Genomic DNA, 25,647 nt, shown 5'->3' on the forward strand with positions numbered 1-25,647 from the left:
TCTTGGTTAACTTTACCCTTGGAGGAGGTGTTTGCTGTGCCATTGTCAAATTTCTCACTATTCATGTCTTGTTGTTTCCCCATAGAACAAACGGAAGAAACAACAGCAAGACAGTGGCAAGGTGGCCAAGAAGTACAAGGAATTCAAGTTTTAGGAGATTTGTATGCTTTCACATTGTCATTGTATATCATCTGTTACAAAATTAAACCCTCCATTGGTGCAAAGCATGTTTTCCTTTCTTAAAACCCCAGATATGCCGAGCCAGCGTCCGGAAAAAGGACACTGGGAAGCGAAAGTTTATTTTTGTCTCGTAGAAAGGTTGGGCTTTGTGGCAGACTTGGTACGAAAAGCAGACACAGGGATGTTGACATTGCATCCTTTAATCGGTTGAAACTCGACAGAGAAAAATAATGCTTGAACTTTACAGCGTAAGTACCCTTACTTCGACTATGCTAATGTCAACAAAGAAATGGGGCAGTAAACTGGACAAACATGCTGCTTTGAACCTGAAAAAAAAAGTTGGGGTTGAATCATTGTGATGTCTTGGCACTCATCGTCTGATAACTCACCTAAAAACTTGGCTAGAGATTGGCAGTGCTACAGAAACGACACTCCGATGCCAAACTGTAAGCCGTGGTTTAACCTGGAAGAAATCGCAAACTTGTGCATGATTATGTGCACATCTGTTATCCGAATACTATAAGAGACTATTTCCGCGAATTTTGCAATGCGTGCGGTTCGGAAATGCGTATCTCGAGGGCACAAGATTTCGCCATAGAGTGGGATCAACTTTTCTGCAATAGTTTTAAGTTGTGAAATTCCCAGAAATTGCAAGTCGTTTAAGAACTTGACACTATAGACCAACACGCGTCCCTGACGTCACGCAGCTGCGGTGGCGCTGTCGACGGCACTGCGCAAGCGCAGACGCTCCAGTTCACTCCAATTCCGTTTCTGCGCATGCGCAGTGCCCACACCTGGTGTGGGCAAACGCGGGCTTGTTTGTAAACAGCGTGTCGGTCTATAAAGTGTGCTTCAACTATTGTGGAACTGTAGAGTTGGCAGACTTGCATGCCCTACTAATACACATTCTTTCGGTGTTAAACTTTGAGATAGCTCGCCAGTGGGTATGAGAATACAAGCACCTTGTTGTCTGCACTTTATATGCAAGGGTTAGAAGCTGAGAAACATTTGTGCTGGGCAAGGGTCCACTCTTAGGTAACCTGCACAGTCTTTTCATAGGGACTTGCCTGTCTCCGGACTTTGCCTTCATTGGGACGCAGTAGTTGAGCTCAAAGCGAGCTATGTGCCCGATGGAGAGTGCAATGCCCATGCCCAGCGACCACCGGAAGTTCCTCATCGCCAGCTCCAGGTTGTGTTGCATATCTTCAGCTGAGGACGAGATACTCTGTTAGGCCCACATTCCCACTAGCCACCACTACTGCACAGAAGAGTTATATCTGCATCGTGTGCGAAGTACTATGTCATCTCAAGCTAAATTCACTCGTTAAACTTCCTTAGTGTAGGCAGAAGCTTATAGAACTTACTGAATTGAAATTATCTCGCAACGGTAGCAACGGCGTCAATTGCGAGTGTGATATCTCGTCGACGTAGCTTTGCCATCAATAATAGTTTTCACTCTAGAACTACGTGCCTCTCTAGAATATGACTAGTATAATTTGAGAGAAAAACGCTATCTGGGGAAGTGCATCATACTAATTCCGTAGTTAAGCAACCCTGCCAACCCATCCAGCAAGCAGAGGGGGACAGTGGATAGCACTGGCAGCAGCAGTGTAGAGGAAGAACCAGTCTTGGGTAAGTTACTTTTAAAAATAATTCGTTACAGTTACTTTCAGAAAAAAAGTAGCGAAGTTACAGTTACCGCAACAAAAGAGTAACTCATTACAGTTAGTTACTTTTAAAAAGTAACGACGTTACTTTTCAGTTACTTTTCTATAACACAAAAAAAAAAGAATAGAAAAAATGTCCTTCACCAAGTTTTATTGCATAAAATTAAAAAGTATGCTTTTTACTTCATATTGTAACTTAGCAGAAGTTGCTTCTTGAAATTAGTGTTTGAAAATTTCCACGCCAGAGTAGTGGCGCAAATAAAAATATGAAACATACGCAGTGCGGAGTACTGGTGCTAATCAAAATACGAAACATGCACAGTGCCCTCCGCATGTATTGTTGTTTCGCGGTTGATTCACCAGATTAAAAAGCGCTTTCACAGAAAAAGGAAAAACCACAACGTAGATAGTGCTTAAAGACACTAAGATGTAAAGGCTCGTTCACACAGACCCGTTTTCTTACGTTACGAAAAGTCACCGGGAAATATGTGCTTCGTATTAAGCCTGGCACCCAATTCAAGGAGATAGCCTGGCACCCGACATTCGAGATACAAATGTTTCGGTGACGACGAGCTAGGAAGGTGAGTTACCTGAAGGACACAAGGCTCGTCGTAATGTAATGAGTTGAGCTCGGTTCAACTTACGTTAGTTCTAAGTTACCGAAACATTCGTGTCTCAAATGTCGCATGCCAGGCTATCTCCTTGAATTGGTTGCCACGCTTAATACGAAGCACACATTTCCCGGTGACTTTTTGTAACGTAATGTAAGAAAATGGGTCTGTGAACGAACCTTAAGTGTTCAGTTACAAAGTACAAGCGCGTGCGTAATGATAACTAGATTTTTTTTCATGAAATCTACACGTGGCTATATTCGGGTCGTGACTCGTGAAAAAGAATGTATTCACAAGTTTGTGCAAGGCCAACTTGACACTCGAAATGTCGGAATGGACGATTTGAGAAGTGCAAGGAAGATCTAAATTGTATTCGATCAGTGATATATTATTCATAAAACACTGGAAAGTAACGAAAAAAGTAACGTTGTTACTTTCATCGTTACCTCAGAAAAAAGTAATAGAACTACAGTTACAAGTTACCAAAAAAGTAACAAAAATTACAGTAACGCGTTACTACTTACTACCCAAGACTGGGAGGAACAGAGTTATGTAACAATGGACGCGAGCACAAGAGAATGGGATAAGGCAGAAAGCAAGGTTCCAGCAGGTACAGCGACAGGCCCAGACGATATAGCCATGGAATTCATTAGGACACTAGGAAAAACAAGCAAATCGAAGTTACGACATGTGATAAATCAAATAATTATGGGAGGAGAGGCGCCCGATGATTGGAAACTAAGTAAAATGAGACTAATATATAAAGGCCAAGGAAACAAAGACAACATTAAGTCGTATCGCCCAATAACGGTAACTTCAGTTCTATACAGATTAACTATGCAGGTAGTAAAGTGGAGAATGGAGGATTAAGCAGAAGATATGCAGACACTGGGTAAGCTCCAAAACGGATTACGAAGAGATAGAAGACTGGAAGACAACTTATTCGTCACCAGACAATGTGTAGAAATATCAATGAAGAACCAGACTCCTTTATGGTTAGCTTATCTGGACATCAACGGAGCATACGATGTGAGCCAGGAAAAGCTCTGGAGTCAGCTAGGGAATATAACTTAGATGCTAATTTGGTTAGGTTTCTTCAGCAGGTGTACACAGACAATAAGGTAGTTATAACATGGAAAGAAGAAACTACACAATCCGCAGCAATAAAAACAGGGCTCAGGCAGGGCTGTCCATTGTTGCCTCTACTTTTCATGATATATCTCAGTGAAATGGAAAAGAAATTAGCAACTTAGGTGTCGATGTGAGTTATATGGAAGGAGGGAGAAATGTAGTACAGGTAATATGGTCCAGAACTGATGTATGTAGACTACATAATACTTATGGCAGATAACCAGGATATGTTACAGGAACTAGCTGGAATATGTGGAGAGGAAGGGGACACCTTGGGCATGAGTTTTAGTAGTAATATGTCTAGAGTAATGGCGTTTATTGACGAACAGGGAACCCCTGAGGATACAAGACATTGTAATAGACCATGTAGGAAACTAAAAATATCTGGGAGTCTGGCTCGGTGAGGGAATGAAATAGAGGAACATGAGGAGAATATAATTAGGAAAGGGAAAAGAAATTCATCTATTATGAAGCTCGAGGCACTATGAAACTATAATAGATATGAGGTGGTCAGGGATATATGGAAAAGAGTGATGGTACCAGGACTCTTTTGGCAGTAGGGCACTGTCCATGGAATCAAGTTCAATCAAGATTACAAATTCGACAAAGAAGCGTAGGCAGATTGGCACTGGGAGCACATGGAAAGACACCAAATGAGGGAGTACAGGAGGACATGGGCTGGTCGTCTTTTGAAAGCAGGGAGGCAATTAGTAAGTTGAAATTTGAACAAAGGTTGACCGAAATGGATGATACGCGGCGGGCACGGAAGGTGTTCAAGTATTTACACGTGAAAAGTTAAAACACAAAATGGACAAGCTGAACTCGAAAGCTTCTATTTAAATACCTACACACTAGTGATGGGGCTGAGCAGACTATTTCAGTGGAAAAGGGAGTGAAAGAGGCAGAGAGAAAAATGTGGGAGGTAAGAATGCAGGAAGAATCAGCTCTGACAATGTACAAGTAACAAAAACAGGATATAAGAAAGGAAAATGTGTTTGACAATTCATTGGGAACTTCTTTACTGTTTGGGGCGAGAAAGGGAGTTTTGAGGACGAGGGCGTATAGGGCTAGATTTCAGGAGACAGACACATTATGTGCTGCCCGCCATAATGAGAGTGAGACACTAGAGCACTTGGTTTTGAAGTGCACCCTGCCCTCCCTGAAGGGGTAACAGATCTGGCTGGGGCCCTGGGTTTTGCTGGCGACGGTGGAAGCACGGAAGAGAAAGGGATTATAGTCACAAAGAGGCGATTAGAAGATGGGAAGAAATTATCTAGGGAAAATTGAATGATGCACAACTAACTAGCAGAGCTGGGGACAGGTGGGGCAGAGAAAAATGGGGACTTCCTCCCACGTGGCTCCGGCCCAAAGTCTCAACCCTGTCCCCCGGTGGGTCCGGTGCAGGGGTAACGCCGATAAGGTTTGACCAGAGAAAAATTGGCGACTCCCTCGCCGGGTGGAAGAGGCAGGGGGTTATGTTTGTAGTTTTTTGCCCGATCCTCCAAAGGTCATCCTCGTGTTATCCCACACTACCTGGTGATAGTTAGGGGGAGAAAATTGGCTTAGAAGTGTGCGGGAGGAATCAAATGTTAGTCTTTCTTAGACTTAGGCTAGGTGGCGCAAACTACTGCCCCGCTACAAAGGGTACACCCAGCAACATCCACCCATCTATCCATCCATCCATCTACCCAGCACGTTGCCACACAAAGTATCCTCATGTGTGGCAGACTTTGGGCAGCTTCCATTGTCTCTGGCGTACTCTGCGCACAAAGACGTAGTAGCAGCTATAGCTGCTGACAGAATGGGAATGGAATCTCTTTCTGATGCTCTGTCTCCAGCACACAAACTATCTACCTTCCGCTTTGCTTTGGCTGTGCGTGCACGCTCGAAGGTTGACGGAAGGCGGGACAACTGATGGAGCTCCCTGTCGTTCTAATCCTGCTGGTGAATAGAGAGAGAGAGAGAGTCGTTCCACACTCACTGAACTTGAAGTCGTCTACGTTTCCGGCCGTGGCAAAGAAGTGCGTGCGGAAGTAGTCCCCCAGGCCCCCTTCCCCCGGCCGGAAAGGCAGGGGAGTGTATAGGTGCAGGCCGCTGGCCCAGTACGCCTCTCCGCCCAGGGAGTGACCTGAGTGCGAGAAAACGACAAATGCAATGTGCACAGCATTCGAGGCCATCTGGTGTGGTCAACAGGACACAGTTTTACTGACTCTACCTCGTGTCGTGGGCACTCCAAAATCGAATTCCGATGACAGTATTAACACTGAATGCATCGCAGGGTAACTTGCAAGCCTATATAGCGCCACAAAATGTTGTTATAAAAGAATGCGATAACCCGACTGGTTGTCTATACAAAATATGGCTGCCCGGAGGGAATCGAGCCAATGACCATAACTCGGTAGTCCGATAAACTGTCCCTTGCGTGAGCGGATTGGCTTGGTGACGGCGCAGTAATAGTTGGCATGTATGTACTCGTGTTGCCGTGGGTGGAGCACAACACACGCCGCGCGTCCTGCGGCTCCCGACTTTATCCAAAGGTATGTCTTTTGGGAAAGTAACATTATCCTTAAAGGGTTAGGGAAACGAAACTTTTGCTCTTATTTCTTTGTTTAAATATGAACTATGTTGTGGCAGCAGCCCAGAAACACTAGTCTAGACTATTGTTTCTGGGCTGCCGACAGAAAGAAAACTAATTTTAAAACGAATGAACAGATTTCAAGATCGCGCCTGGTGGTGGTCTGTGAAGCTCCTAAAAAGCCTTTAAGAAGCAGTGCCAGTTCGCGGCAGTATGGCTCTTACATGGAGTAACTTAGTCCTGAATCTGACTTGGCGGAGAACGCTAATGAGTCTACTATGTTGTTTATGTTAACTTCCACGGTGATTCTGCAACATGCATTTACACAACCAAGATCGCCGTTCTTTGCAGACGTCTGCCCTCTGCAAAGAATGGCGATCCTGGTGGTGTAAAATAAAGATGACCTCTGCCAGCCCAACCTAACGGTCCCACCCCCCAAAGATGCGCTCTGAACAACGCGCTCCAATGTGGCACCCAGTGAATACCTTATACGTATACATAGCTTGCAGGTGTCGCCATTGCTGGGTACTGACGATTCTTTCTAGTTACTGGTTCCCTTGAGTGCAAAACTAACACAGTAAACCAAATGCTCGCGGCCCATAAAATATCGGCATGGCCGCGAATGATGTTACTGTATAGGCCATAGGGCGTACAGTCTCCACATATTACTACTAGGCGAGATTGTCACGCGTCGACGCCACCAAGCGGCAATGCTCGCAACTACAGTAGCCTTGGCTGTGCAGGAGCCATTGACATTACGAGTGCGATACGCATTGCGCTCGTCGCTGGCCCATTTTGAAGCAAGAGGTAGAGAGCTCGCGGCCATGCCATTTTGTTTCTCTAACCCTTTTAACCCTAGCAGCAACAGTGCTGGGAGCTACTAGAGTTGAGGCCTGTGCATTTGCTAACAATGTAACTGTTAGTGAATGACACCTTCGGCGTGGGGTCCAACGCCGCGTTGGTGGAAGCCCCTGAGGTTGAGCGGTCCGCCGAGGAAGAAGCGGTCGCAGATGCTGAAGGTCTTGTTCTGGCCAAACCCCATGACGTGCCCGGCCATGCAGCTGGCCTGGAGCACCTGTGGCCAATGGGCATTGTGAAACCCCAGAGATTTTAGAGAACTTTTACGCTTTATATGGGTAGGCGAGCTCGGTTACTTTCCTATTTAGACAATGAAATGGAAGCACACAAAGGGAACATTGCATTTACACGACTGTTTAGTTGTGGGAGAAAAAAGTGTTGAGGAATGAAGACAAATTCGGGTCTCATCAATGCTTTGTTTTGATCAAACTTCTGTCTGAGTAAACACAAACTGACAGGTGTTTTATGCTTTCCAAAAGTAAAGAGTTTGTTCTGAGTACCAATTAGCCAAAGTAAAAATGTAATTTCATGGTCCCTTTCAGCTCTGCCACAGCAGATTCATTACACAAAATCTTGTTGCAAATAGTGGTAATGTGCAGAATGCAGTGTTTGCTAATGCTACTTCACAAAGGATGCTTGCAGCCTTCTGTTTCTCTCAAAGTTCTTGTATTCTCTGGTTGCTCAACCGTGCTCTTCAAATTTAATGTTTGTGTGGCATGCAGATGCACTCACAAAGTCGCGGCTGATAGGCACATTGACTTGGCATTCCACTTCGTGCTTCAGAAACCCAATGTCACCACCAAGGCCTGCCAATTCCTAAAATGAAGAGAGTTTCATTTTTTTTTTTCTTGTCACAATAAGAGGAAGTAAACCTAGAATAGATATCTTATACAAAGATGTAAACTATTTCACAAGCACAGTAAAAATAATGGGAACTTTTAGGCAGTAAAGGCAATAGCAATATTTGTGAAATAAACCGCTCTGATCAAGACTGTGATGTCTCACCTGGTGTAACCTGAAGTAGCCACCTTCGGTTGGCAGAACGGAATTGTCTCGCCGATCCACAGTCACCACGTGCTGTGGGAGACAGAAAATTCCGTGGCTTGTTTTGGAAGGAAAACATAGTCTTGCCCCTTTCTTGCTATTAACCCACATGTTGTTGGCCAATAACTATACATACTATACTTCCGAACCAGATGTATCCATTTCCATAACAGTTAATCAAATAATCAAATCAAACATGACAGCACACAAGTCACCTACACAGCTCCAGTAAAATTTTCTCCGAATGTACTTTAAATGATGTAAAGAAACGATTTACAACAGAACAAAGATATTATGGACATGATGGTAAACCTGAGTCTGTTACACCAGCTCGCCTGCACTCTTGACTATTTTTTCGTTAAGGATACCCAGGCAGCACACAACGTCGGGCCAACATTGGAATTCAATTGGCAAACGATGGACCAGGGTTGGGACATTACAGCCATTGTAGTACCAATGTTGGGGATTCACTGGCTTAAGCTGGCCAACATTAGCCTGCCTTAGCCAATGGGTTACCAACGTTGGTAATCGATTGGCTTAGGCTGGCCAACATCGGCCTGTCTTAGCCAATGGCTTACCAACGTTGGCAGTCCATTGGCTTAAGGTGGCCAACATTGGCCTGCCTTAGCCAATGGGTTACCAACGTTGGTAATCAACTGGCTTAGGCTGGCCAACATTGGCCTGTCTTAGCCAATGGCTTACCAACGTTGGCAGTCCATTGGCTTAAGCTGGCCAACATTGGCCTGCCTTAGCCAATGGGTTGCCAACGTTGGTAATCGATTGGCTTAGGCTGGCCAACATTGGCCTGTCTTAGCCAATGGCTTACCAACGTTGACAGTCCATTGGCTTAAGCTGACCAACATTGGCCTGCCTTAGCCGATAGGTTACCAACGTTGGTAATCGATTGGCTTAGGCTGGCCAACATTGGCCTGTCTTAGCCAATGGGTTACCAACGTTGGTAATCGATTGGCTTAGGCTGGCCAACATTGGCCTGTCTTAGCCAATGGGTGAGCAACATTGGTAGTCGATTGGCTTAGGCTGGCCAACATTGGCCTGTCTTCGCCAATTGATTACAAACATTGGTAATCAATTGGCTTAGGCTGGCCAACATTGGTCTATGCTAGCCAATGAGTTGCCATCATTGGTAATCGATTGGCTAAGACAGGCCAATGTTGGCCAGCTTAAGCCAATCAATTACCGACATTGGTAATCGATTGACTTAGGCTGGGCAACATTGGCCTGCCTTAGCCAGTGGCTTACCAATGTTATATATAATTGGCTTAGTTCTTTTAATGTGCTGATCGCGCACGCTGAGAACAATCTCTAGCTATGCCTCCGGGGGGAACGATTCTTCTGTTTTCACACGCAGAGCAAGTTAGCAACTGAATTAGAACGCTGTATGCATTGCGAGCTGTAGCAAGTTTGAACGTCCACACAGAAAAAAACCGTGTTCGGTGACAGGTTAAAAATAAACGCTGGGGAGGAGGTCGACTCCTCCTGATCTTTCGATCTACAAATATGGAAAGAGATGGGAGGAGCTTCTACCACCTGTCACCGACTATAACTAACACGCGTCTTCCCAAAACTGATAGTTATGCTTAGTAAATTCCACACGAAATACAAAATGCACGCTTCCTTCGATTTGTGTATATGTTTATACGGCAAAAAGCATAGTGCCTCTTCTCTTATGCCCATTTAGCGACGCAGCCGGGAAACCTTTCCAAAGAGGGGGGGGGGGGGGGGGGGAGGCAGGGTTCAACCCCGAAATTTCCACCCGCCTCCCCAACCTAGGACACGGGGTGTATTGTCAGCTGTATGTGATCTTGAAAATCTCAAGGCAACCCGCTTTGCTGAGCCGCAAAACGCAGCCTATAATTCAGACTGAACCGGACAAAATTAAAAAATAAATAAAAAGCACTAATAATTTTAGCAAAAAAATAAAACCTTAAACAAATATCCAGCGACTGGTACATGTCTTCACGAATAAAAAATTGCGTTGAATTAACATCTCGAACACCCTATGTTTGAGGTAGGAGGTGACATAAAGCTGATGCGCATTTCAATCTGCAAAGAAAGGTTATCACGCAACATATAACAGCTGTTATATGTTGCGTGAGCATTATGCCTGCTTGTCCAAAACTGACTTCAAAGTGCGTACAAAATACGGCAACTGCAGTACTGACTACGGTAGTGACAACGCCCTCAGAAATATAAGCTGTAATAGAGCCAACGGGTTACTAAAGTTGGCAATCGATTGGTTTAAGCTGGCCACCAATTGCCTGTCTTAGCCAGTGGCCTACCAACGTTGGTAATTGATTGGCTTAGTCTAATGTGATGAGCGATCCCGCGACCAGCCGAAGAGAACGAGAAAGAAGAAGACGAGGTGGGGGCATGCGAGGAGCGCGAGAGGGGATTCGGGCGGTTGACAAAGGACGGTGCAGACGCGACCAGGCCGGACCTCCGTCGGCGTGACCAGACGTCAAGAGGCCCGACCCACAACCCACTTCTCACGCAGTCCGGGCGCCAACCTTCCGGAGGTAGACAAGACTGCATGCGTGGCGCAGTTGAACACCCGCTGCCACTCCGTGCCACAGACGTTCTGGGCCTGACTCAAGCCTTCGGCCAACGCCCAACTGCCTCGTCGCTACGCCCTTCGGCCCAGACCTTGGCGGACACCTGGTCATAGGCTGCCACCGGCGTACGGGGCCTGATTCAAGCCTTCTGCCATCGGTCAACTGCCTCGTCACTACGTCCGGACCTCGGCCCTGACGTCGTAGACCCCTGATTATCGGCTACCACGGGTGCTACGCCGCAAGGACTGAAAAGTCGTGAGCGAGGGACTTTTTAGGGGACACTCAAACCTTAACATTTGTTGAAGTGCTGCTTGGGAGTGTGCTTTACTAAGACCAATGTGAATTTGAAAGCGTTGATCTTTGACCTTTGGATCTTTTCATAGATGCCATCAGTGCGAAGCTAACAATTGAAGAATCGGCAGCTTAAAAATGGTGCTGAAGTGGCTGCCAGGGTCTTGCGACAGGGGAGGCTGCAGGAAGTGGCGTTCGGAAGCCGTAATGGCTCCCCAGCCCCAGGACTTGCCCCAGGACCTTCCCCAAGACCAGGCATAGGCTCCCCGCTGAGCTCCCTCCCTAGCCCCTTTCAATAAAAGTTCCGAAAAAAGTATTAATTGATCTTGAATTAGTCATTTGCTCGCCAGATAAAATAGTGCACAGACAAAGCATAGGAGGACCTTGCCATTTGTGCCCAGAATGTTTTTCTTGCAGTGGGCTGCTAATAAGAAACAGGCCAGGGGTTCTTAAAACCCAATGTTGGAATAACCAGGATTTAAACACATTGCCATCATTGCATAGCCAGCATTAAAGATATGGCATTAACACTGGGACATGCCAATGAATCAGCTTGACTGCCGATAACGGCCTATACAATGATTGAACTTGTATACCAATGATGGCATAGCCATTGAATTAGTGTGAAAGCCAAAATTGGCATAGCCAATGATATAGTGTGGATGCCAACGATGGCTGAAATATTGGTTTAACGATGGCCTAAAAAAGGTGCCAATGATGGCTGGATCATTGGTTGAACGATGGCCCAACGTTGGCGCCAATGACGGCTGGAAGGTTGGTTGAACGATGGCCCAACGTTGGTGCCAATGATGGCTGGAACATTGGTTGAACGATGGCCCAACGTTGGTGCCAATGGCTGGGCCAACATTGGAAGAAGTTGCGCTTGGATAGAATACCAATGTTGGACCAACCTCCGGAGCCAGTGTTTGCCATTGTTGGCCCAATGTAGGTCCAACATTGGTGTGCTGCCTGGGATATTATGTATTAATACAGTTCAAAGAAACTAGTAGGGGTCTCTAGGATCAGTATTTCCTCAATGAATCATAATTTGTCTGCTTCTGCCACAAAGGCAACTTAGCCATGTAAAGCAAGAGAACTGCAAGTATGGTAGAGAAAGGACACAGGCCAGTTGATTGGGAATTGACATACTATAGTCTGTTGCAAGTTAAGTATAGTAGGACAAGCCCCTCCCACAAAGCTCTCTTCTTGTCGTGATTAGTAGCTTTCTACTCTCCAGCATTTGCACTCCCAAAGTGGAAAGAGTGCAGGACCTTGTGCGAGGAGCTTAGCCCGCTATTCTTAACCTGCAACAGACCATAGTTCAAGCACTGAGATGGGTACAATAGTCAAAAACAACATCGCACCACAAAAGTTAGTTTTCCAGGTGTGTTGGTATTATGCACTCCAATGTCACTGTTGCATTGCAAGCTTGCTAGGCATTTCATCCATTATAGATCACACACATGCAGACTGGAGCATGACGCACAACAAGCCAAACTGATTTCGATCAGGGACGTTCCAGGCATGTCTTGCAAACAGACTGAGTTGAGTTACACTCAAACCCCCAAAAGTTGCACTTTTATTTTTCTTTAATTTCAAACTTTTAAGTAACAAAGTGTTCTGCACCCAATCCACCACAAGTTTTTGTGTGCTGTCTTGATCTCAACTAGACTGTTCTATGTTGGTAAACACTCCAAGCTCTTACCTCTCACACAAATCAAAGACTTATTTTGTAATAGTTTTGTGTCATCTGCAATTGATATGTTTATGCCTTTGAATATCTTTAAAAACTTGGCGACGTCCAAACCATCATAATATAATTGGATATTTTACTTTTCCAGTATTTTTATGTACTATAGTATAGTGCTGAAATGTTAGATGTGCTTTTCTTGTCCGTGTTGTGGCATACCACTGGAAAGGCATGTAGGTAGCTGTTGGTGGCTATCAACAAACAAACAAACACACACTAGAGTGTCCAAGGACACTCGACTGCTCGTTGGTAGCCAACCTTGAGCGAAGACTTGAGGGAGTGTCCCATCTCTTCCCGGACCACGAAGGGGATGGTGGGCGTGAGACCGGACAGTTCTCTCCAGAGGGCCTCCCATCGCAGGCTGTGGTGGACGCCCGGCGTGGATTCAAACTGCAAATGAGCGTACCGCAGTCCCTGAACGTCGAAGCTATGCAAGCTCTGCCGATTTCCGCCTGACACTTTATTTCACTTTAAAAATGCGAGCATAGCACGAGCTACAAGAGTGAGCTTTGGGCTTCCGTAATCCCTGGCGAGCACACATGCTCATGTAGCGCAAGCATCATTTGGGCCATCACGCTCGCACTTGTAGCATCGCTCGTACACAAAATGAAACAAACTATGGTAACCTTTGTCTTCTACAAATGTTGTGAAATTCCGAAAAAAAAAAAAAAGAACACTTTTGAAAAATTAAAATTTAAAAAAACGAGCTGCACAACTTTTTTAGAGATTCATTTATAAAAAGCTCGAGGTACATCTAAGCACTTCTTAGGAGTTGTGAACTCGAAAACATGCAAGCTGCTCGTTCGCTCCCTTTTTCGTCTGCTTTTCGTCGCCGGTCAGCGCGAGTGGTCCCCATGGCATGCTGACCTGTGACGCTTTGTGCTAACGGCGAGCTGATGGACACGCAGCACCATGGGGTGAGCAGTCGTGGAAACTAACAAGCGCAGCGATCAATGGGAGCCCCGTCGACGTGCACCAGCCAATGGAATTGAAGGCGAAATTCATCAGCTTTACTTCGCTCCTACTGGGATCAAAGAAACTAGGTGCCGTTTTCGCATTTCAAACTGATGACGTCAGCTCACTCCATAGGACAGTTAATGCTTTCGCATTAATAATAGTATGAGCACATACTCCTTGTGAAGCTGGACAGATAGCTTTTTGATATTATCAATAGCTACAAGTTACTGCAATAGATGACACTGCCGGTCCTCCGGTCTCGCGGCTTCTCACACTCGGCCGCTGCTTTCCCAGATCATTAGACCTCGCCTTCTTCGTGCTGCAACATCCAGCAGTGCCACCTCATACCTGTTTGTAACAATGCTGGTGCCAGCTGTTGGTGCTGCTTTTCAAAGACCGGGAAAGCTGCAAAGTCCTTTTTGAATATTCGCTAACTTCCTCAGGCAAGTACGGACACCTAGTTTTCAGTCCTGTGCGAATAGTGCACTTTGAGTTCGAAGCGAATTCGAAGCGAATAGTGGTTTTGGCCGAATATTTTACATTCAAATATTGAATAGTTTTTACACTCCTTTCACTACCATTGCGTCATGCTTAGATGAAAACCCAGCTAAACTTATGAAGGCTGTTCCCCTTATTTATTTATAAGCTAGGTTTAATCTATATTTATGAACTGTGACCTCAGAAGGTCTGATGTCTTGGGATGGCAAGTAAACGACGGATTTGACATAAAATGAATACTATAGAGATGACCAATTATACCTAATTATAAGTGAATTTACAAATCTCGCTATATAAAATATTCTTTCTTTAATCTCGAGTTAAAAAGAAGAATTGCGCATGATGAATGCAAGTTGTAAGAGCATCTCTGCCTAACATACAATCTTACATAACAGTCAGTTTAATTTTGAAACTTCAATGTAGATATACACAATCACAAAGTTTCCATTTATTTTCAAATAGAGCCGGCACGTGTGCACTATCCCGATTTGAATGTATGCTTTTCTTCCAAGCATGCAATTGCAATATTCATACTTTTCCAAGTGTTTATTGCGGCGGGCTACCCTGTTGAGTGCGCTTCTTTCCGAACACCGATGCAATGCAGAGAAGCAACACCCGCAGTGCTCGCTTTCGCGGGTATCGCATCGCTTCTTCGCAGTGCACCAGAGCTCGATAAGAAGCGCGTTCAATGGGGCTAACCCGCCACAATCAACACTTAGAAAAACGAAAATAGTACAGTTCTGCTCGAAGCGAATATCGAATAGTGTATTATTCGAAACTACTATTCGAAATTTCAAATATTCGTGCAACCCTCCTAGTAATTTTTCTAATAAACTCCTCGCCCGATCAGACTGATTCTGCACTAGCGCCAAGAATGTGCTTCTAATAGGGTAGATTAAAAAATATGCAAGAGTTAATTTTAACTCCCATTAAAATGAACACGAAAAGACCTCAAAATTTTGTTCGCCTCATCAGCTGTTCAGCCGAAAAGATGCTGAGACGCTGCAGAAGTTCAAACCGACCAAAACGTGCATGTGAGGTTGTTATTCCTAAGCAAACATCTTTTGCCTTGAATCCATGGGAAAGTGACGTAACTCTGTTAATTTGTTCACCATGTCCAAGAATCCTAGTCAAGCGAGTTTGGCTCAACAGGAGTCTGGTTTAGTTTGAGCCTTAGTTTGCGCCCAGGTAAAGCCGTCCTGCTGCGTGCCATGGAAGTTTCCAAACAAATGAGGACTTTGCCACAACGCATAACTACGGATAAAGTCAGCTGTGAGGGAATGTTACCAGGAGCTCTGTCAACAGGCCACGGTCCACCTGGCGGAAGCCGCTCCACGTGAAATCGGCGGCCTGCTGAAACACAGCTCCGGTGATCCTGTAGAAAGAAAGGGTGCACAATGTGTGCCGAGTACAGATGAAATGTATTGTGTGCGAGCTTCATGGCACAAGAACAGCCATGCTGTGGCAGACCATATTCTGTTTCACCTTACGATGAACTGGAGCAAATGCTATAAGACAACCGAGCCAATGCAGCGCTGTGAATACGTCGCGTGACTACGGGCTCCGCACATTGCTGCTCCCCTCCCGAAGGTCATGTGACACTCGCGCGTCATTGGGTTGGCTTAGGTGGCTCGTAGTGTCATCGGCGGTCCATTGTAAGATGAAGAGGGTATAGTTAAGCGTAAAGAAGAAGTCTACTACAAGTCGACTCTGGTTAAAAACGAGTGTTTCGCTTTGTGAAAAGGGCCGATTTCTTACTTTTTAAAGAAAGGGTAAGAGATGTTTGAATGGAATGATGGAATATCATATGCCTAGCTACAGTGCAAGGTGGATCAGGACATGGTATTTAAAGAACTCAAGACAATAAGTATGGTGTTGCTCTGGAAGACCTATACAAAGAGTGAAGATCTGGAGCACAGTTAAATCTTTTCCTCAAAAGGCACAATAAAGCACAATCCTTGAGTCCAATTCTTAGATGACATGAAAGGACTTCTGCCAGTGGTAAATAAGCTATGTCTGTAGCAAACAAGAAAGATCTTATTTCCATGAAAAGAGCCCGAGTCACCGAAAGCTTGAAATTTATTCAACTGCGACATGCACTCCTGTCTAAGTTTCCAAAGGTGCATGCCAATTCACGAAACACTTCACACTATCGTCAGCAATGCAAAACATGTATAAACTTCTCTTTAAACAATGTGCTCGCATTGTACTGAAAGAAAGTTGGTATGCAAGGCTTCTACATTTTACAGTCGGCAGCAAAAGTTTGCAGGGAGCTGAAGGACTGGCCGAAATCGCTCTCAAGATTCATGCTTCGAGAATGCACTTCCTTTCTTGCTCTCAGTCGTGCATTTCTTGCTTGCTTGCATCCAACATGCCCGAGATAACCGGGACCGGCCACGGTGAGGCTCTGTCAGCCATTGTGTTGCACGTCTGCCTTGGGTAACGGAGCTTGCATGCTACAGATAACATTTTGCGGCACCTTGCGCCAGTCCCTGTCATCTCATGGGCGTCGAAGGGAAAGCGAGCAGAAAACATGTCTGTGAATATGAAAGGAAGCGCATGTGCTAAGTGCGAGTCTTAAGGGTGTCAATGCGTCGTCGGAAGGCGCAGCCAGTCTTTTCAGCTGGCACTTCCGCGCCCCACAAGCTTTTGCTGCCGACTGTATGTTTGCAATAGCAATAATATACCCGAGCAGATTATTGTTTCAACTTATACCTACCGTGGATTCAACCACCCAAGGAAAGGCTTGCTGACTGTGACGTTGAAACCACTTGAGTGCTTGGTCCCATAATGGTACTCAGTTTGCACAAATTCACCCCTGCCCCAGGTGTTTGGGAATTTGAGACCGATGACCTGCAATGGCGAAACGCCGCACATATTCAATGCCGGTGTTCTACTGATCTAACGCTTACACGTAGTGAGTTGTTTAGAAGTACCAAAGTGTTTAGTGTTGCGAGCTACACTCACCATGCTTCCTTCGTTGTTACCAACAAGGGTGTTGACCCCGCCCACCATGCGTTTTACTTCTTGAACTTTAAAGGTCACGTCCAAACCATTTGGGCTCGACTGTGGACCTAGATTAAAAAATAAAAAGAAGGAATTAAAATAAATGCCAGTATGTATAGAGTAGCATGCAAGAAAGCTACTTTTCCTTATGGCCTTTGCTCTCGCCTAGGAGTAATGGGTTTTTTTCTAACCGGCTGGGGGTGAACACGCTACCCTTCTTAGCTCGCACTGCCCAGGCCAGCCCGAACAACTATCCCTACCACCGTGATCAAAATTCTATGCCAATACGCTCGTCTAAAGTAACTGTGGATCGCTGAATGAGAAATATTTTGGCGTACTATAAATAAATGCTTAATTATAAAAAACGCGTTTATCAAGAAGACGGGCGGTCTCATGACCCTGTGGGCTAATCTGTCTGGAAATTTTTTCTGCTTGGTCCCGGCGCAAAGAGGACAACACGGAAAGGTCATCTCCTGCGTCATCTCTCTGCCGCCTCGACTACCCCCATGTAAACGCAGTAAGAAAGCGCACCTCCTCAGTCTAGCCCTACCATGACAAATTTAAATAAATGAGCCAAAAACAGGCAACACTTACCAGTGCTTGTGTCGATGACGACAGAGATTTGTTTAAAGGCACCCAAAGTCTCCAACTGTTTCCTCACATAGCGGGTTTTCAAAATCACCTTCAAGAGAATTCGTGCAGTGAGATAGTGTTGTGTGCTGACAGTGGACGCGTGAATTGTAGCCTACCCACCTCTTGAAAATCTCTAGCAAGGAACAAGTCGTTCACAGCCTTCTTGAGGATGTCGTCTTTTGTGCGGATGACTCCGTCTACGAACACCTTGTCCACACGAGCCTGTGCACACAAAAGCGGACTTAATCGCACGAATTTAACCGCAGGGATTGCGACTTAAGATTCGAGTCCTTACCTGAATCTGATCTAATGGTACCTGCATTTCCTGGCCCCCGCGCCTTTCGGCCGACTGAAAGAAAATTAAATAAAAATGTATATATGCTTACACAGAAGGAAGTTCCCTGTATACAAGAAATTTATCCAGTGCAGACCACTGCCAGCCTGGAGTTCTTTGACGTCTGTCACGCAGTGGTACACGACCGCCGTGCGCCCATACGATGCTCTTCCAGACCGAAACGGGCAGAGGTGGGAAAATATATGTGCCTCGAAAATGGCATAGCATCTCAACAATAAAGGCAATCTCAGGAGGTGCTATGAAGCTGCAAGTTTGGAGTTCTGCAGCGACGGGGATGGGTTTCCTCGAGCTTCGTAACCTAACCGGCGTCTGTGTGGCTTCATATCCGTAAGAGCGCGTATTATCCGACATCTATTATGTCGCACGGAGCCCGTGGTGACCTGTGCACACTGATAAATCGTACAATAAAAGCGAATAAAAATTTAACCACACCTACACTCAATAAAGAGCATAGACGAGTTGGCGAGTTTACCTTTGCATGGACCGTTCCCATGGCTTCTGTTTAGTCAGTGCTACGGCAGTTTCTTCGTCAGGGAAATCCTCGACCTCTCTAATACCTTGCGAGTTGATATAACCATAACCGGGAGGTTATGAAGCGCTGAGTACGACGAAATTCAACGCAGCATGTGTAGCTACCTCCACATTTCGCGAGCAGCCGGCATGTTTTGTGACCTTTGGTCACTCTGGTGTCGGGCGAGTAACAAAACAAAAATTCATGATTCTTATAACAAGAAAACAAACCAAAGTAGGCTTGTTATAATACAAAACTAAGACTAATTAAATACGAATTATGGTGAAGTTACTGCCTGTTGATATGTGTTTTTCGTTCATCGAGTTTGTTGTTGGAGAAGGCAGCACCGTCAGTGTGTTTCAAATCCATCCAATCCAACACAATCCAAATCGACGAGAGAAACAACTACGAGCTTGTGTTTCTCACGAGGAGTCTTCGTTCTTCTACCGTTATTGTGTAAGGAAAATTTTCGAATTTTTCTCATAGAAACCTGCCAATTTCCAGGATGAGTGGTGAGGCTCCGAGAAATCTGGGCAACCTTCCGGCCCTGCTCAATTTCTGCGTTCGGAACACGGCAACCGAAGATGCACCAAGCGCGCCGACCGGAGAAATGGACCCCGAGGTTTGGAGAACGATTTCTATTTTCTTCATCGTTTGATCGGCGTCTTTGACGCGAATAGCACAAAAATATTTTACACATATCAATAAGCATGGCAATAATCGAACTCAGCGCTGGTGTCATGAGCACAAAGAGCCGCAAAACTCGTTCGCGCAATGGAGCAGCCAATTCCTCCATTCACCCCTAAGCTGACAGCGAGGTGGAAACTATGTGCTTGTTGGATCAGTCATACATGTATCCCGCGCCACGTGCTCACGCTCCCGTCGATGCCCACGCGGGGTCAGGTGACCAAAGAGGTCCAAAGGTTTAGTTATTATTCAGTCTGTTATAAGTTATTGTTTTGTTCCCGCAGGTGGTGGTGGGCTGACAGGCGCTCCGCGTTAGGGTTCTCACCTATCTGTTCAGCCTCGCACACCACCACCGGCGCCCTTGGAGGTGCAGATAAATTTATTATTATTACTATTATTAAAAGGGTGTAGTCAAAGATTTGAAGGGACCTCCGACTGAAGACCGTTGATTAGTGTGCGACATCTCACGTTTGCTAGAGGTGCTCAGAATAAAATCTTCACGTTTATAAAACAGGTGTCAACTTCTTGTTAATACATGCTTCAAAAAAAAAAAAAAAAAAGAAAATCACTTGTTGTTTGGAAAAATACACTTTTTGTTGTTAAATACATTAGAGACCCCTTTAAAAAAAGGTATGGTGTTTATATTCTCAAAGCTCGAGAAGTACTGCAAAATGGCAGAATGGCAAACACCCTAAAACATACATTTCTAACCATATATACAGTTGCTTAGAAAGGGCATGTGGGCTTGTCAGCTTGACAGCTTCTTTTGCATATGCCGTCATGCGTTGCTGAGTACACCTGGCTGTGGTCTATTGGAATGATATCTGCAGCTTGCCCGAACCGTAACTTTCCACTCTTCGCTTTGCGTAATTGGGCACTTGTGTTTGTTTTTATATTTCAGAGAAGGAAATGGCTAGACGATGCTCTTTTGGAAATGACCATCTCGCCGGTGGAGGAGATGCAGAAAAACCTCAAGATGATTCGTGACACGTTGGACCAAGTGAACGAGTCTGCGTCACCGCCGAGTGAGGAGGCCTGCAGCACACTTCAGTCGGCGCTCGAAAACATTGTGGAATATGTGTGCTCCATCGACTGTGCAAACGGTACGTTGTCTTATTCAGTGAGAACGAAGGATGGTGTATGTGGAAATCTTCAAAGACAAACTTTGATATTAAACATAAATAGTGTAAAGGATAGACAAGAGCACAAACACGAGACTAGCACTGTTTATGTTTGATATGCTTAACTAACCAGCCCACCTTACTATTTTAGTTGAACTTTGACCATGCTTTTTGTGTTTACTTCTTGAAACAAATATCGTAAAATAATGGTCTAAGATATTAGCTGTACAGTCCACTAACACGGTGGACCAAATGACCCTGTCAACGAGCATTGCACCAAAACGTGGAATTCAGTGCACCAGAACACATCCGCCACTGGTCATTTGGGGTCAACGCGAATGTCTTTTGCGTGTCGTTTTGGAGCAGCGCCGACTCCGGATCTCGGTTCAAAGCACCCAGATCTCGATCAGCCAAATTTCCCAGAGCCGAGCAGAACCCAATCTCTGGGGGCACATAACTTCCTGCCTCGCCGAGCGCGGCGGAAATGGCACGGGGCCGACAGCGGCTCGGAGCATGCAGGCACTTTCCGGAATAGCCGAGAGCCCAGTACAATGGGGAATGCCCATTGTGCTGGGCATTCCCCATTGTAGACAGTCGGCCACTCCCGGAGGCTTGTCATCTTCCGCTGGTGGAGTCGGAGGTGTGGTGGCTCCGCATAGATTTCATGCTCCGTAGCGGATTTAAGCTAGTGATCCAAAACGACCAGTGGAATTCGCCATAAGTTATGAAATGCTAACTTTTTTCAAGTTTACATATTCAATTCAAGACACTGCATGTTAGTAGCTCAGCCAAGGAGAAGGAAAAGTATGCTATAGAAATAATACTACAAGTACACATATCAAATAATGTGTCTATAATATTTGGCATATTCAGTACGAGGCGAAAAACGTTCCATAACATGCCATCAGAAAAAAGACAAAATGAAACAAAGACACTTAGACTGCATACTTGTGGGAATGCAAATGCATTCCTACATACAGCGCATTCTTACAAGCAGCACGCCACGTCTTCCTTTTTCACACGTTCTTCGGCGGTGAAATCACGCTCCTCTACTGCGCAGGCGTGGCACTCCGCCGGTTCCATGGCTTCCTTGACGATGCATCTGCATTGCTATGCTTTTCTTTGTGTTTTATTTCTAAGGCACCTTTTCTTTGACCTTGAACGACCCGCGGGCTTCTGTGATGAAGCATCTGTGTTGCTGTTCTTTTGGCCAATGGGAATTCAGGTGCCGTTTTTGCTGCTACCAACAGTGCTGGCTTCGCTCTATGACAATTAATGCTTTCACATAAAAAAAAAAATATTGATGTCAGTGTTTTTACAGTGTAAGGATTAGGGATGTCGCAAATCACCCTAGGTTCGATTTCGAAAGGTTTCGATATTTGCGAAGCGAACTCAAATTCGATATTTTCGTACCGACCGAGGTTCGATTTCGAAAAATTCGCAACTTTCGATCACAGTAGAGTTTCGAATTCGAAAAGTTTGACGCTTTCACGGTTTCTACAATTTCGGATTAGAATATTTCAAATATTTTTTTTACTTGAGGTTCAATAAATTCAAAGATTTAGAAATTCTTTGGAAATAAAATTCGAAAACTTCGAACGCTTCGAATTTTTGTAGACATGAAGTTCGAACAATTCAAAGATTTCGAATTTCTTTTTGCGAAAAGTTTGAAGGTTTCGATTCTCTTTTTTGCTAAATTCGAAAAAAAGAACAGCTTCGAAGATTTTGAATTTCTTTCAAGTCCAAGTTTTCAAAATTCGAAGTCCGGTTTTCAAGTTCCTCCACAGTTTCAGTTTCAAATAATGTTTTCACGACTCACTGGTTTTTACGAAATCTAGTTTAGAAAAGTTAGGGTGTGATATCTAGGCTCTGCAAAGGTGGTCAGGCAATTAATCAGACGACGAGTGTCCCGGATGTGCTGGAATATTTGCCAGTGCAGAGTGACCCCATTTCCCATTGAAAATTTCAGAAAATTACTTATAACTTTTGATTAAGTTATCAAATCGGGCTGAAACTTTGGCATCTGGTTGTGACCTCTACCTCTAGGCGGAGAATACGCGTTCGGCGACGCCTAGTTCATTTTTGCGGTTAAAAAGTCCGTGTAAATTTTCTTTGTGACACCCTGTAGATACATGTTTGGCCATTTCTTTGAAACTCACCTTGAATAATCACATCTTAAGACGACACTTACCTAGGCTATACATTGATCATTCTTAAAAAAGTTTAACATCTCTACCATAAATAGCTTCGGCTACAGCGCCCTTCAAATCTGGCACAAACGATAATCGTCAAAAACCCGTCGTCCTTCCTCGCCCCTTCGAGAATTTATTTCTTTAAAACTAAACATGCCAGAACATTGAAATAAACGGCATTGTCTTTCGTAAGGAACGCAGCACCACGTGTAAAAGTTTGAGAAAAAAAAATCACAAGTGTACCTCACTACTTCAATTCAAATGAAACCGTCCGCCGATCTTTCGCAGTTCGACGAACGTCGAACTTTTACCCTAAAAGTTTGAAGTTCGTCAAACTTCTGACTTTTCAGGATTCGAAAGTTCGAAACTTTTCGAATTCTCTTGATAAATAAGTTCAAAAATCATCGAATGTTTTGGTCAGTAAAGTTCGGAAGTTCGACAAGTATCGAACTTTGCAGCGCAATAAGTTCGAAAAGGATAGAATTTTTTAGCGTGATAAGTTGGACGGTTCGAAAAGCGTCGAACTTCTTAGCTTAACAAGTTCGAAAATTCAACTTCCCTTGAATTTTACGATATAGACAATTCGAAAAATCGAAATCTTTCGAACCGCTCAATTCGATCATCGAAACTTCGGTTAGAAAAAAGTTTGCGGCATCCCTAGTAAGGATCGGTCTGCCTTTGAGGAGTGGCGACCCTGGTTTACGCTGAGAAATTTTTCCAGTACCACTGCTAGCCTGGGGTCTATAAAGTGCACCACGCAGTAGCGATACAGGACTGCACGCACGCCATTACAAATACATAGTATGTGCATGATAATGCCCAATTCATCATGTGCATGTGTTTTCTTGTAGCACATTTGCACCTATACTACGTTTTACTAAAGTCACAGTGCAGCCAATGATACGAGCTGATAGGGCCAATCGAGCAGTGCTAAAAACAAAACGTACTAGTTACGTTCGTTGACCTTTTTGTGCGTGTTATTACCCACTAGTCCAATCAAGTGCAGAGCACATTGTGACCTTGTGCAGTGTGTACGTGTGTATTTGTTTAGTGACTTCCAAGCCCCAGCTTTGTACCGTGCTCTGGCTTATGCAAATAGGATCTTCAGTGCCAAATGAGCAATAATAGACTTTAAATTAACTTTGGGGCTTCAGTTTTTTTTTAAGATATATCACAAAAAGATTAAAATACACATTACACATGTGCTAAATAAAGCTTTAATGTAGCAGGCCACCCAAATTTCACAGAGCACCCAAAATGTCAACAAATCACTTGGAACTGTTTTGTCTAAGACCATTTTGTCTGGGAACATCTTGTCCTACATCCGAGCCTGTTTTGACATCTGAGCCCAAAAGCAAAGATGTACAGAGCGCGACACTGTTAGCGCGAACAAGCGATCGCCACTTTTTTCAGTATTTCTCTTTGAAACCAAGGGGTGTCGCTCCAGTTATTATTGCTAGGGAAAGAGCTCATTTAGTTTTATAGTGTAAGCGATAAAATTTTGTGCTCGCTAGAGAATGCACCGATGTCGTGTTCGCGCTAACAGTGTCGCGATGTGTACAACGGGCACATGACGGGTAGGCTTTTCTCTTTGCGCTAGAGTGCTCAGGAGAAGAGGCTGATGAGGAGGAGCATCTCATTTAGTGAGGTGGGCTCAGAAGTTTTGGTTGGGCGGTCGATATGTCCTTTGCCTAGTTTTCAATCGTTTTAAAAGTAGCAGAGTGGGAACTCACTGTGACATGGGCGCGTGCTTGGTGTTTTACAGTATGCCAAATATTCGGCAATGAAAGGCAGTTTGGAGCTTGCAACCGGTAATCATGCATACTAATTAACTAGGCATGTGCGAATAGTGGATTTTGAGTTTGAAATTAATTCAATGCGTAAAGCGGTTTCGGCCAAGTATTTTTTAATTGAATATTGAATAGTTTCTCTAAGCCTTTCGCTACTACACCATGCTTAATTAAAACAAAAACCAGCTGTACTCGTGAAGGTTATTTGCAAGCTCCCATTTGTCCGTTTTGAAACTAAGTCAGTTATAATTTAACTACCATAAAATCCTGAGAGATAGCCCATCTAACATCAAGGTAAATCAGCTGAAAATATGGAGTGGGCTAACTTACGGTGTACAATCAAGAAAAGTTTTAAAAAATTGCTACTTTTGGGTTGTGTCTCTTCCAAGCTTGTTATGATGGCGAGGGGCAACGAAGCAAAGATGAGTGTACTTCCCAGTTAGCAATGTTTGCTTATATCCCACCATAGCGAACTAGCCGCATTTATGCCGAGGTCTTCATTGAACCCAACACTACTGTTACATTAGGAGTGGGCTATCTTTCGGTGTTTAAAAAAAATATAGCAAATCAAGCCAAAAATAGGGGTGGGCTATTTTTCGGGGGTGGGGCATCTCTCGGGATTTTACGGTATATTTATCGACTGCAGTCTCAAAAAGTCCTGTGCCTACATTGGGATGACAAGTAAATGACATATTTGACATACAATTAAACCTAAAGAGTTGCCCATCTATGCCTAATTGAGGGGATATATAGATATTCTGGCTTCATGTAAATATTTTTTTTTCTTCAGTTAGGAGTGATTAATGCAGGTTGTCAGGGCATTTTTGCCCAGCATATACTTACGCATATAGCCAGTTTAATTTTGAATATTTTATTGCAATTTAGATATCAACATCCACAAAGTTTTCTTCTTTTTTTTTTTTTAAGTACACCAGGCGTGCACATGCATTATCCTGTTTTAAAAGTGTGCTTTCCTCCGAAGCATGTGGCTGCAGTAATTTTGTACCTCTCAAAGTGTTGATTGTGGCGCTTTAGCTCCGTTGAGTGCGCTTCTTACTGAGCATCGATGCACTGCGGAGAAGCACCACACGCGGAAGAGAGCTCCGCGGGTGTTGCTTTTCCGCAGTGCACCGGTGCTCGGTAAGAAGTGCACTCAATGCGGCTAACCTGCCGCGATCAGAAACCTATGAATATTGCAGTTCACACAATACTAATGT

At 44.5% G+C, this 25,647-nt stretch overlaps 3 protein-coding genes across 3 annotated transcripts in view; 2 read left to right on the forward strand and 1 right to left on the reverse strand.

The window, feature by feature from the left end:
* The window catches only part of LOC8052121 (splicing factor 3B subunit 2), a 36,391-nt gene extending 36,167 nt beyond the window's left edge, over positions 1–224 (forward strand). The window contains exon 22 of the mRNA XM_040223185.1: positions 86–224. Coding sequence (XP_040079119.1) covers positions 86–154 — 69 coding nt within the window. The 3' untranslated portion in view covers positions 155–224. The remainder of the gene's footprint in view (positions 1–85) is intronic.
* LOC8052120 (sorting and assembly machinery component 50 homolog A) lies at positions 210–18,811 on the reverse strand. Its single transcript, XM_042286568.1, has 14 exons — positions 18,602–18,811; positions 18,070–18,123; positions 17,895–17,996; positions 17,736–17,823; positions 17,103–17,209; positions 16,855–16,988; positions 15,423–15,510; positions 12,939–13,070; positions 8,028–8,099; positions 7,755–7,838; positions 7,098–7,239; positions 5,571–5,717; positions 1,248–1,389; positions 210–643 (listed from the first exon to the last, which is right to left on the reverse strand). Exons 1-14 carry the CDS (start codon positions 18,620–18,622, stop codon positions 598–600), a joined length of 1,359 nt encoding a protein of 452 aa, XP_042142502.1. The 5' UTR covers positions 18,623–18,811; the 3' UTR covers positions 210–597.
* Positions 18,812–19,030: 219 nt separating this feature from the next.
* Positions 19,031–25,647, forward strand: part of LOC8052119 (hsp70-binding protein 1) — a 31,495-nt gene continuing 24,878 nt past the window's right edge. Inside the window, exons 1-2 of the mRNA XM_029973602.4 lie at positions 19,031–19,262; positions 20,229–20,430. Coding sequence (XP_029829462.2) covers positions 19,146–19,262; positions 20,229–20,430 — 319 coding nt within the window. The 5' untranslated portion in view covers positions 19,031–19,145. The remainder of the gene's footprint in view (positions 19,263–20,228; positions 20,431–25,647) is intronic.

This window comes from Ixodes scapularis, unplaced genomic scaffold (genome assembly GCF_016920785.2).
Source record: "Ixodes scapularis isolate PalLabHiFi unplaced genomic scaffold, ASM1692078v2 PGA_scaffold7__128_contigs__length_106722199, whole genome shotgun sequence".
Classification (NCBI taxonomy): Eukaryota; Metazoa; Arthropoda; class Arachnida; order Ixodida; family Ixodidae; genus Ixodes; species Ixodes scapularis.

Coding starts and splice junctions, on each gene's coding strand:
- LOC8052120 (XM_042286568.1), bottom strand. CDS start 18,622: ATGGGAACGGTCCATGCAAAG. Junction 18,124..18,601: donor TGGGAACGGTCCATGCAAAG/GTAAACTCGCCA, acceptor ATTTTCTTTCAG/TCGGCCGAAAGGCGCGGGGG. Junction 17,824..17,894: donor TTGCTAGAGATTTTCAAGAG/GTGGGTAGGCTA, acceptor ATTCTCTTGAAG/GTGATTTTGAAAACCCGCTA.